Source organism: Microcaecilia unicolor, chromosome 5 (assembly GCF_901765095.1).
Source record: "Microcaecilia unicolor chromosome 5, aMicUni1.1, whole genome shotgun sequence".
NCBI lineage: Eukaryota > Metazoa > Chordata > Amphibia > Gymnophiona > Siphonopidae > Microcaecilia > Microcaecilia unicolor.
The window spans coordinates 95,355,151-95,367,828 of NC_044035.1; the positions used below are offsets into that span (position 1 = coordinate 95,355,151).

Here is a 12,678-nt window from a genome sequence, read left to right on the forward strand (position 1 = left end):
AAGACCGAAGCAAATAATTCATTTAGGGGCTCATTTTCAAAACACTTGAGTTGATAACTCTGTTTTATGTAGTCAATATAAAGTCACATTGTGTGAGCTGTGATTTTTGTGGAAAAGAACTGTTTCACAAAATACAGTAATAGTAAGAAAGACTACTGTGAATGTGCCATGCTATGAAAATCAAATTCCATGATAAATCAGACCTGTCATTTGAACACTGAAGCCTTTAAAATACATTCATTCTGGAGGTTGCCTGAAGCGTCAAATCTTTCCATTTCAAATGGACTACTTGCCAAAAGCAGCAAACAATGTTAGCCTTTTAGCGAGATGCCAGTATTAAGCAGACACAGCATGATTCATATTTTACATTCTCAACCCTTGATAAAGGATTCTCCATTACCATTTCACCACCTTTTCTCCCATGTGGGATGGCAACACGCTTTACTACTTTCCGGATGACCTGTGTGACGTAATGGATTAAAAAAAATTTTCTTTAGACCGCAGAAAGAACTATGCCAGTTTTAATTGTCTGAAATCAAATATACACATAAAGAAAAAACAAACAGAAAAGACCCTTTAATATTACTTTTCTTGTGATGATGTTGCCTTCTCCATCACTATATTGCTCTTGTATAACAGTTTCACCGGGAATGTTTTTGGCCTCCTCACCCTAAAGAATGTGGTATAAAGTTACGAAGAGCATACGTTGTTTTTCAAGTGCTATGTATATTTTTGTTTCCACACCATGCCACACGACAAACACATGCCAAGTTTCTTTTTAAGACCATGCCAGAAGAGTAAAACCAGACCCTGGCTCCTACGGGCCTTAGCGTATGGGAGGTTGTCACAGGCCAGGTTGTGGACAACTGCTGAAATACTGCATGCTTTACTGCCCCTGCCCTCAACACAAGAGTTTAGCAAAGTCCCAGCATGTCAAACTACAACAATTTCATGATCAACGATTCAAAAGCTATTTATCAAACTAAGGGGCTCTTTTTACTAAGCCGTGCTAAAAAGTGGTCTGCATTCTTTCTAGCACGTGGTGATCCATAATTCAGTTGCCTGTTATTGTTTGCTGATTGCACATTTTTTGTTCATTGTTCAATTTTTAAGACAAACATTTTAGTTTGTTGCCTGTGCCTGTCTGGACTGATAAAGAATCCTGGTGGTTTGTGTGTTGGGTCTGTGAGTAGTTTCTGAGAATTGTGGGACCACTGGGTGTGTGGCTCCAGTAACCTAGGATGGGAGACTTGCCCAGAGGTGGTTGGGACCCAGTCGGTGGGAGGAGGGTGCCAGTGTAGAGCAAAGGCAGCAGTGCAGGTGGACCTGAGCTGTGCTGGGGATAGACACTCTAAGTGGCTGAGGGGTAACCCCAGGCGGTTGGCTAGGTGTTTTATCACACTGAGTAACAGCAATACCAAGTAGCTGGATAGGACCCATAATTGCAGGATTATCGTGGCAGTAGGGTTACTGCGTGCCAAATCGATACTACTGCCTGGTTAGCGTGTCCACCTGGCAGTAATTTTGAAGTTGGCATGCGCTGTTTCCTGTGGTAGAAAATATTTTTCTATTTTCTACCACAGGGGCATTCCTGGTGTTAATCGGCAGCATGGCCACATTGGTGTGTGCTGCATGATTACCATGTGTGTAGCGGGTGAGCCCTTACCGCTAGCTCAATGGGTGGCAGTAAGGGCTCAGGCAGTAAACAGCCATGCCTTACTTTCAATTTAAGTGTGTGGCCATTTACTACCCCGCTGAAAAAAAGCATATTTTCCCAGTCATGGTAAAAAACAGCCCAGCGCGTGCCAAAAACACACACACTACCGCAGGCCACGTTTTACTGCAGCTTAGTAAAAGGACCCCACTGTGTGCCAATTTATTCCAGCTATTGACTTGTCATAAGTGGGTGCCACCTATATTTTGGCACACCAACGTGAGTTTGTGCTAGTATTCTATACCGACTTTAGCACCTAGTTATAGAGGGGCCCCTTTACAAGGTGCGCCGAAAAACGGCCTGCGCTGCTGTAGACATGTGTTTTGGATGCGTGCAGGTCCATTTTTCAGCACACCTGCAAAAAAGGCCTTTTTTTTTGTTGTGGCCGAAAATGGACGTGTGGCAAAATTAAAACCAGCACGCATCCATTTTCAGCCTGAGACCTTACAGCTACTCACTGACTTAGCAGCAAGGTCTCATGTATTAACCAGGTGGTAATCGTCAGTGTGTGTACACTGACGATTACTGCCGGGTAAGCACCATGCAGAAGAACATTTCTACCGCGTCTTGGACGCACATAAAAAAAAATGGAATTACTGCCCGGGGCACACGGATAAAATACACAAACAGGAACTTTCATAAAGTTATTGGAAATGTATAGATTTTTTAAAAATTCATTTCTTTATAGTTCTTTTGTTCTTGAGCCAGGGTCAGTTTTTTTGTTTTCTATTTAGCCTTTTCTAATCATCTTTAATTGTCCATTAAGGTTAGCTTAGAAAAGACAGGCCAAAACTTGAAAAGACATTATCAAACTGTCAGAGAAATAAAACTGCAGCAAACCGTGAACAAGCCAATTGCAGAAAATTGAGAAAATCCAAAAAACCGTAGACAAGCCTGAAGTGTGCAGTATTCATAATTTTCCTCAGGAGCATGGCCTGGGGGAGGGGGGTGGAAGGGAATATCTTGGGGTTCATAGTTGATGGAAATCTGCAAGCTTCATCAGCTAAATAAATTAGGAGCTGGAGTTTCAGTGCTGCCACCACTACAGGCACCACAGGAGAAGCAGCAGCAGCCTGTAATGCCAGCACTGCAAGCATGTCCAGTAATTGCAAGGGCCTGCGAAAATGAAGAAAGCAGCTTGATGAAACCTCACAAGCAACACTATTCATGGAAAAATACTGCCACTTCAACAAGAGCTTTTGCTATAAAAAAAAGTCCTACCCACTCCTTGATTCCCTTTGCAAAGCCCCCCTCCCAACCCCCCTGTCACCTTTCGAAGGTCTCCCTGATTAGTAGCGAGGATCAGGAATAATCCCGAGATGTTCGTTGTCCCGGAAGCTCTTGGCATGAAAATGGCAGCTTCAACCCCATAGTGGCAGTCTCGCCACATTAATGCTAGGGGGTTCAGGCTGCCTAATAAGGAAGCAAAAGTACATTTACCATAGGATTCAATAATGTGCAATACTGACATACTACAGGTTAGTTAATGTTATGGTAAGTTTTTGTGTGGTAAAATACCACAGCTTATTAAGTAGGGTTCTAAATCCCTTTGAAGATGGTCCTTAAAATGTAGACTTCCAGAACACACTACTGTATTAACATTTTGTGGCAATCCATTTTTCTGATTTTCTATTTTAGGACGCAACCCCACACGTTAAGCTAGGAAGCATTTAAGAATATTCATTTAATCATTTCCGGCATCTTATTGGTTCTTTGCACAAAAGATTTATACTTTAATTTAGTTGCCCTGCAATTACTTATCATTCCATGTTCTACAATTTCTGTACTTCAATAGTTTTAACCAGATGTTTGGTTAAGAGGTTGTTATTTTGTACTTCAGTTAACTCACATTTTACACAGATAAACAGGAATTTATTTGAACTATCCCTTATTATGGGGGCTGATATTCAACACAATTAATACAATAAACTTTTGTGTTAAATGCATAAAGCATTGAGTTTGAAATTTGGGGTTGCCAGCCACCTCAATGTCTGGCCACAACGTTATCCCCCAGATTCTATCTATGGCGCACAAAACTGGGTGCTGATATTTTGGCACTGATTGAAGATGTGCGCCTAACTAAAATGGTCAAACCAATTAGTGCCAATAATTGTGTACTAATTGGCACCAATTTGAATTTGTGCGCACATCTTCCTATGTTCTGTTTTATAACAGTGTTCACCCAAATCCCATTGCTTGTAACTCAAAAGGGGGCATGGCCACAGGTGGTGCCTGAGCAGGTCATGGGATTTTCAAAAATGTGCACGCAGTGTTATAGAATGCCGGAGATGTGCGCCCAAATTAGGCACCGGGAATTACACCTGGTTTTCAGCAGGTGTAATTCCTGGTACCAATATTTGAGCAGTAAAATTGGCACTCAGTGTTATTCTATAATTTGAGCATCATTTACGCAGTACTCTTTTCCAAAACTTTTATTTTAATGTTGTATAAAACGTTTTTTTTTAATTATTATTTATTTTAAATTTTAAAATTACATATTCAAGAATATACACTTGAATGAGAAAGTGTTGTAACTTCACATTTCCACAAATAAATTATAAAGAATACTTAATTAAGACACAACTCTTAAGTCCACATTAAAGGATTCCAAGATTAAATTTTGGATAAAACAAGAAATATCAAGGAAATCTAGCATATAGCAAGCTAAGACAAAACCATCTATTTATACTCCAGTGACATTTTTAGAAGCTACAAATGCTGATAAGTGGCTTGGGTCCATGAACACATATTTAATGAATTATAATTCACTATGCATTTGCATGGGAATTTTAAATAAAATGTTCCTCCTAGCTGTAAAACAGCAGGTTTTAATAAAAGGAATTGCTTCCTTTTTCTTTGGGTTTCCCTTGCAACATCGGGGAACAATAAAACTTTATGTCCCAAAAACGTTTTCTCTTTATTGCGAAAAAAAGGATAAAACTTGTCATAGAATCAGCGTGCCCCTGGGGCAGACCACCCCCACCACCCCACCCTCGGTATGCTGCTGTTTGCCATAGCTGCGTCAGGACAACGGCCCTGAAAAACAATGCGCAATACAAATTTTATATACAAATCCTACTAAGAAGAGTTAAAACAACTTATAAATACTTTTACAAATACCTGCTACCAAAACACTGCTACCTTCCAGCGCTTTCTCATTTAGCTAAGATGGCGACCTAACGCCATTACTTACTCTTAAAGCCCAACCCACCCAGAAGCAGAATCATAGGACAGTCAAGGAGAATCACAAAAGAGATCTCCAATCCAATTCCAAATTTAACCCCCTCCCCCCAGGGACATCGTAAAAAAAAAAAAGTAATCGGACTGCATCGATATTCAGCCCTATCTGGTTATTTTTATCTGAGTAAATAGAACCGCATAAATAATTGTCCTAAACTGAAGTGGATAACTCATCTGTATAAGTTTAGGACTGCATTTTCAGCAGTCTGACTTAACAGGATCAACTGTGATCCCATTAACTTTAAGCAAATTTGTCCCTGCTGAGTATCAGCTCTATGACTCCTAAGGCAAGGGAGGTTCTCAGCTCTGGTTACGATTTTCAGAACAATCACAATATGCAAATATGCAAATCAAATGCAGTAATGTGGTGCAATTAAAAAAAGTTATGGAAGACAGAGTTATTTGCTGCAGCGTTTCATTAAAAACAATTTGTAATATTTTTCTAGTGTAGAGAGCAGAACTGTTGTTCTGATGATTGTTATGCTCTGTTCTTAATTTTTTATGTATGTTTTTAATTATGTATAGCTTTTTGGAAACTGCCTGGGTTGTAGGCGGTGTATACATTTTTAAAACAAAATTTAAAAATCCAGTTCTTGAGCCAACTGTATGCAAAATCATCATATTAATATTCACTGTGGCCATTCTGAAAACCAAGCCTGTTTGTGGCACTTGGGGGAAGGCCTTGAAAACCCCTATCCTAATATATGATTAATGGTGCTATTAGGTTTGTGACAAAATCCTGCCAGGTCTATGTCTTATCAGATTTAATTAATCACAAAAACATGCGGAGAATGGAACACACTATATTTTAAGACGGCTAAGAAATGTTAATTTGTACTTCTATACTGCAGTCCAAGCATCAATCCATGCAAAGACAAAAACAGGAGTCACTAGGATACCTTTAGAATCACTCGCCGGCGAATAATTCTTGTAGTGATGCTCTGTTCCTCATCGGAGCTTGTCTCCCATTCACTGTCACTACTTTTCTGATAAAGGTATTTATAGCACATTTTATCAGTAGACTTAGGAAGAGGAAAACATTTAGCCTTTGGAAACAGGACTGAAAGAACTATCCTATCACTGATTATTCATAGAACCGATGTTCATAGAAGGAGGATAATTTTAAAGGGCATTTCAACAGGTAAAACAGTTTTTTATGTGTAAAAATTGCCTTTTATAAAACTGCCAGGACTATCCCCCAAATTCTATAAATGGTGCTTAAAATTAAGCATGCAAATTTAGGTGTGCACCCAATTTGCACGTGCAATTTAATGGACTAACGAACTGATTAGTGCTGGTAACTGGGTGCTTATAATTATCAACATTAATTGGCCTTAATTGAAATTTACACTCACATTTTTAGTTGAGAAACTCTGAAAAGGGAGTTTAGCGTGCCTTTGTAAAAGGACCCCTTAATGCACGCTAATGTCTGTTAGTGCATGCTAAGTCTTGGTAAAAGATCCCCTTAGTTTGGGAACCACTATCATACGGAAATAACCTGAAGCCTTAGTACACAGAAATAAAGCTATCAAAAAAAAAAAAAAAAAGAAAAAGAAAAGAAAAGGAAACCAAGCTATCTATGAATACAAGAAAATAGTAGGGTCCTGTTTACAAAACTGCACCAGGCAGTCAACGTGCAAATTAGCACAAGCTATAACTGTTACCACTCTGGCGTGACGGTGTGCATCAATTCCACATCTTAACTACATGTCATTGGGGGGGGGGGGGGGGGGTTGAGGGAAGGGACTGGGTGGGTTACGGATAGAAGGTGAGGGAGTGAGTAGTATAATGGCTGGTGTCCCTGAGAACATTCCTCACCAAAGTTGTAGTTAAGCCATTTTATGGCAGGTGGTGCTAACCTACCACGTCAGAGGCTGAGTCAGAGGGGCGGGACGAAGGCTGGGAGGTGGTTAAATGCCCAGGAGTGTGTTAATTTTTGTTGCTAAAGCATGACCGGTACAAAACTTTATTGCTCGCAGTGCAACATAATGTTCTTTGAAAGTTGTATTGCCTATGACCATAGACATTATTAGGAACTGTAGGAAAGCTGGTGAAGATATGTCATATGACAAATACAAGGAAACATATAAAACCAAAGTGTGTATTTTTTTTTAATCGGTGATACCTCCATATGGTTGTTGGTTTTGAAACTGGAGACTCAGATTACTTGTAAAACATACAGTTAAACTGTTTAAACTGTAAACTTAAAAGAGGTGAAATAGTTCACACATTTCTTTGTTTTCTTACTTCTTATGTACTTATCACAGTAGAATATAGTAGGTGACACTTCTCCAAAAAGCAAGTGAACCACTAGGCTTTCATAATTTAGTAGTGTGGTATAAATATTCTCAGCAATAATTTCCAATTTTGTAATGTAAATATTAAAATGCAACTAGATCTAAGTTGAATAAAGAAAGAGAGCTATTTAGTACAGAAAACATATAGTAAAGATACAGTGTTTGTAGACAGTAGGGGGTGAATTCGAGAAAGGTCACCTAGTGATGCATGTGGGTAAGAGGAACCCGAATTATAGCTACGTCTTGCAAGGTTCCGTGTTAGGAGTTACGGATCAAGAAAGGGATCTGGGTGTCGTCGTCGATGATACGCTGAAACCTTCTGCTCAGTGTGCTGCTGCGGCTAGGAAAGCGAATAGAATGTTGGGTGTTATTAGGAAGGGTATGGAGTCCAGGTGTGCGGATGTTATAATGCCGTTGTATCGCTCCATGGTGCGACCGCACCTGGAGTATTGTGTTCAGTACTGGTCTCCGTATCTCAAAAAAGATATAGTAGAATTGGAAAAGGTACAGCGAAGGGCGACGAAAATGATAGTGGGGATGGGACGACTTTCCTATGAAGAGAGGCTGAGAAGGCTAGGGCTTTTCAGCTTGGAGAAGAGACGGCTGAGGGGAGATATGATAGAAGTGTATAAAATAATGAGTGGAATGGATCGGGTGGATGTGAAGCGACTGTTCACGCTATCCAAAAATACTAGGACTAGAGGGCATGAGTTGAAGCTACAGTGTGGTAAATTTAAAACGAATCGGAGAAAATTTTTCTTCACCCAACGTGTAATTAGACTCTGGAATTCGTTGCCGGAGAACGTGGTACGGGCGGTTAGCTTGACGGAGTTTAAAAAGGGGTTAGATAGATTCCTAAAGGACAAGTCCATAGACCGCTATTAAATGGACTTGGAAAAATTCCGCATTTTTAGGTATAACTTGTCTGGAATGTTGTTACGTTTGGGGAGCGTGCCAGGTGCCCTTGACCTGGATTGGCCACTGTCGGTGACAGGATGCTGGGCTAGATGGACCTTTGGTCTTTCCCAGTATGGCACTACTTATGTACTTATGTACTTATGTAGATTTTGTGCACTGAGGACTGAGATTTGTGTGTGGAAATTGAAGCGTATTCTACAAAGTACGTTTTAATTTAGATGTACTTTATAGAATACGCTGAGCGCTGGTCCACATGACTAAATTTAATCACGGTCAATTACACCAACTAAAACCTGGTGTAAATCCCAACGCCTAAATTAAGCGTGGAGCAGGTGTATCCTCTAACAACGCGCACAGATTTTAGAAATGCCTAAGACCTGCCCATTCCATGCCCATAACCATGCCCACCTTTCAACTACATGACTTAGAATTTACGCGCACAAAGCTACAGAATACGCTTAGCAAGTAGTGCGCCTAATTTTGAATTAATGCCAATTAGTGCTAATTGCTTAACATCCAATTATCAGCACTGATTAGCTTGTCAACTAATTAAGTTATGTTTAAAATATGCTTCGATCTCTGTGCGGAAATCTCGGCACGATATATAGAATCCCGGGGTAAGCGTGACTTCTATAATGGGAACTAAATGCGTAATTGCTGTTATAGAATACTGGTATACGTCAGCACTTATGCTCCAACACTTAAGCACAACCCCTTATGCCATGTTTATGGCAGGTATAAATGCGCACGCCTAAACGCACCTCACGCACATAACTGACAGTATTCTATAAAGTGTGCGCTAGAATAGTACGGTCATAAGTCACACACATAAGTGCCAATTAGTGTAGTAACTACTGCTATTTATTGGCAATTAAGCTTCAGTCAAGGGCCAATTAAGTTACGAGTGTAAGTGGTATTATTCTATAACTACCCCCACAATTGTGTGTGTAACTGTGCGTGCCATTATAGAATTAGAGGGAGGGTCCAACAATGCATGTAAATTTACCAGAATACCGGCATATTCTGTACATTCATATCTATGCACATAGGCTGTACAAGCCAATATTCTGGCTATGGAGGTGCATGATTTGAAGGTGAGCATACACGTGCAGTCTGGGCAGAGTGTGAACAGGGCACATAGTTATGCTCATTGATTACTATGGGGCTCATTTTCAAAGAACTTAGACTTACAAAGTTCCCCATCTTACTGTGGAACTTTGTGCTTTGAAAATATGCCTCCACATAACCTAGGCCAGAGGCATGGCTAAGTGGTGCTCCAGGAGAGCAACTGCTCCCCCAAACACACTTTCTACAGTGCCAGAGTCTATTTTTCAGGTGGTCCATCGCACCCATGCAGTGTGTGCATGCACCTCTCCGCTCCCCCTGGCATCACAACCCGTCTATGCTTCTGATCTAGGCACGGGCATTTACACCAGCTCTATGGGTGGGATAAGTGGTCATGCCTATATTATATGTGAATATTTAATGTGTTATGTTAGCATTCTATAAAAGAAAGTGGGTATCCACTTTATTTTATAGAATAGGCTTCAAATAGACACCCTAAATATAGGCAACCCTTTGTAGAACTGCACCCAAAAAGTACATTCAGCAAACATTTTCTTGATTTCTGAACATTGTACCTTTGATTGTGACACCCCTGCTTCTTCCTGCTCCTGTATGCTTGGCTTTGGCTTGCCATCGTCCCAGCTTGCTTTTTTCAGACTAACAGGCACAAAGGTTTTAGGCTCGCCCTTTCCTGGTTTGCTTGTCTCCTCCAGAGGTTTCCGATAGGATGTTGAGACCGATGTCTGTTCCTCAGTGCGCCCGGAGATCTGCGACATGTTAGTTTTACAGCTTCCATGTCACTCTGTTTCCGAGCACTGGCTGAAGGCTCCTGAGCTTTGGGTTTTATTTTTGCCTCTGTCTTAGAGTCTGTGAGACTTGCATTACCTTCAGGTTTCCCAGCATCTCCTTTCAGATATGAGGTAATAGAATCTTTAGATAGGTTGTGACTGCAAAATATGAAGGCAAAATGCATCATATTAAATTAACAATTGTGAAATAATGCTGTTTATACAAATAGGTTTTTTCCCCCTCTTTGGTTCTCTACTATCCTAACTAGATGACATACAAGATTCCATATTTAACCCAACACCTATTTATTTATTACATTTGTACCCTGCTCTTTCCCACATACAGCAGGTCCAGTGCAGCTTACATAGTAAAAGAAAGCATCTTACATGGTAAAGAATACAGTAAAAACAAGGAAATGTAGGAACAGTATTATAAATTGTGATGATCATAACTACTTACCTCCAACCCTATAATTCTTACCATCAGCTTCTGCAATAATCTAAACAGCTACCAAAACTAATAAGGCCATTGCTCTAATGTTCAACCACCTATTTCCTTGCAACCTTGCTGAACGCTATCTGGTTACCAACTGGTTATTTCTATTAACCTACATGATTTCTAGGGAGTTCTATCTTGCTGGTTCCCACCCAGCTATCTTCTAGCCTGTAGTGTCAATAGCTTATGCTTCCTTTATCCATGCCTTACATTCTTCTTATCTCACATTTCATCTGTTCTTCAAGAAGTGAATGGTTGATTGTTTTCAATATTGTAGCACTCTAACATTGTTCTTAACACTGTCCTCAATATTTGTTCCAAGTATGCTTGAATTAAATCACAGTTTTTTTTACACTACCTCTGCATCTAACCCTTTCTCAGAAAGGAAGTATTTTCTTTAGTTTCCTCTGAACTTTCTTCCCTGCACATTCATTTCATGAGCCTTTGCCCTTGAATTGCGTTTTCTATGGAAAATTTCACCTTCACATACTATAATGAAGACTACAAATATTTGAATGTTGTACCCCCTTTTCTTGCTTTCCTCCAAGAAGTATATTTTGAGTATCTTAAGCCTCTCTATATAGGTTTATCTTTCAAGCCTTTTACCATTTTAATAGTCCTGCCATTCATGAGTACTGTGAGTAGTCCTCGTTGCCCATCTCAAAAAGGATATAGCGGAACTAGAAATGGTTCATAAAAGGACAACAAAAATGATAAAGTGGATAGAACAACTTCCTTATGAAGAAAGGCTAAATAGATTAGGGCTCTTCAGCTTGAAGAAGAGACCACTGAAAGGGGACAGAAGTTTATAAAATCATGAGTGTAGTAGACTGGTAAAATAGTAAGGCTGCACATTAAGGGCCCTGTTTACTAAGCCGTGTTATAGGTGCATTAGCATTTTTAAAGCATGCTATCTATGTACGCACGTTAACCTTGTACGTGCCTACAATATCCCTATAGGTGCCTACACAGTGCGTGCGCTAATTGTAGGTGCGTTAAAAATGCTAACATATCTTAGTAAACAGGGTCCTAAATGTTGAACATGCATTAAAAATGTTAACGCACGTTAACTGCAGGTCTCTCTTCCCCAACCATCCACTGGGGCTCAACTGAACTGCAGGGACTGGCTGCTGGGTTGGCCCTGCTGCTACGAGAAGAGGCAGCTGCTGGCGGTGTGGGGGAAGAAGAACTATGCACCCACAACCTGGAAGTGACAGCGGAGGCATGAGCCTGCGCCACTTCCAGACCGGCGCAAGACAGGAGATGCTCTGGGCAGCAGTGTTGGGGCCTGTGTACTCTCACTCTCATACTGCTTCTACCTGGCCCTCTAAGTCTTTTGACCTTACCTTTAATGCTGAAGCCTCTCTCTGTAGTGTCCCGCCTCTTCTGACAGACCTTCCTGTTTCCAGGTGGGATGCTAAAGAGAGAGGCTTGGGCAGATGAGTGAAGCAGCCTGCCTTCAGCATTAAAGGCAAGGTCAGAGGACTGAGAGGGGCAGGTAGAAGCACCGTGAGAGTGAAAGAGAGAGAATGCAGTCAGTGTGGGGGTGGGGAGGAGTGAGAGATGTTAAGAGTACAGGCGAAGGGGAGGGGATATGAAGCTAGGCAGAGATGCCAGGACCTGAGGGAGACTGTGCCCTTACAGGAGAGGGGAGGGAAGAGTGTGCCATGGAGGAGAGGGGAAGGTAAGAAAGGAGATTGTACCCATGGAGGGGAGGGGAGAATGTGCCCATTGAGGAGACAGGAAGGTAAGAAAAGAGAAGAAATAATGAATGGACAGGATGCCCTGGAAATGGAGTTTGGAGTACAGACAGAGAAGCAGAACTAGAAGCAGGGAACGGAAAGGGATGCAAAATAAGACCAAAAATATTATAATGCCTCTATAGCTGCATGGTGCGACCTCACCTTGTGTACTGCGTTCAGTTCTAGTTGACGTATCTCAAAAATGATATAGCAGAATTAGATAAGGTTCAAAGAAGAGTGACCAGAATGATAAAGGGGATGGCACGCCTCCAAATGAGAAAAGGCTAAAGAGGTTAGGGCTCTTTAGCCTGGAAAAGAGAAAGCTGAGGGGGAATATGTTGGGCTTACCAATGCTTTGTAAAAGGGTCCCTAAGTGCTGAATACTGCATTTAACTGGATAAGTTTTATCTGGCTGCGT

General features: G+C 40.9%; 1 protein-coding gene across 1 annotated transcript in view; it reads right to left on the minus strand.

Moving 5' to 3' along the window:
* ANK3 (ankyrin 3) overlaps positions 1-12,678 on the minus strand; it is an 889,892-nt gene that overhangs the window by 45,540 nt on the left and 831,674 nt on the right. The window contains 5 exon segments of the mRNA XM_030203110.1: positions 401-460; positions 587-670; positions 5,854-5,940; positions 9,810-9,998; positions 10,001-10,181. Of these exon segments, the coding sequence (XP_030058970.1) occupies positions 401-460; positions 587-670; positions 5,854-5,940; positions 9,810-9,998; positions 10,001-10,181 (601 nt within the window).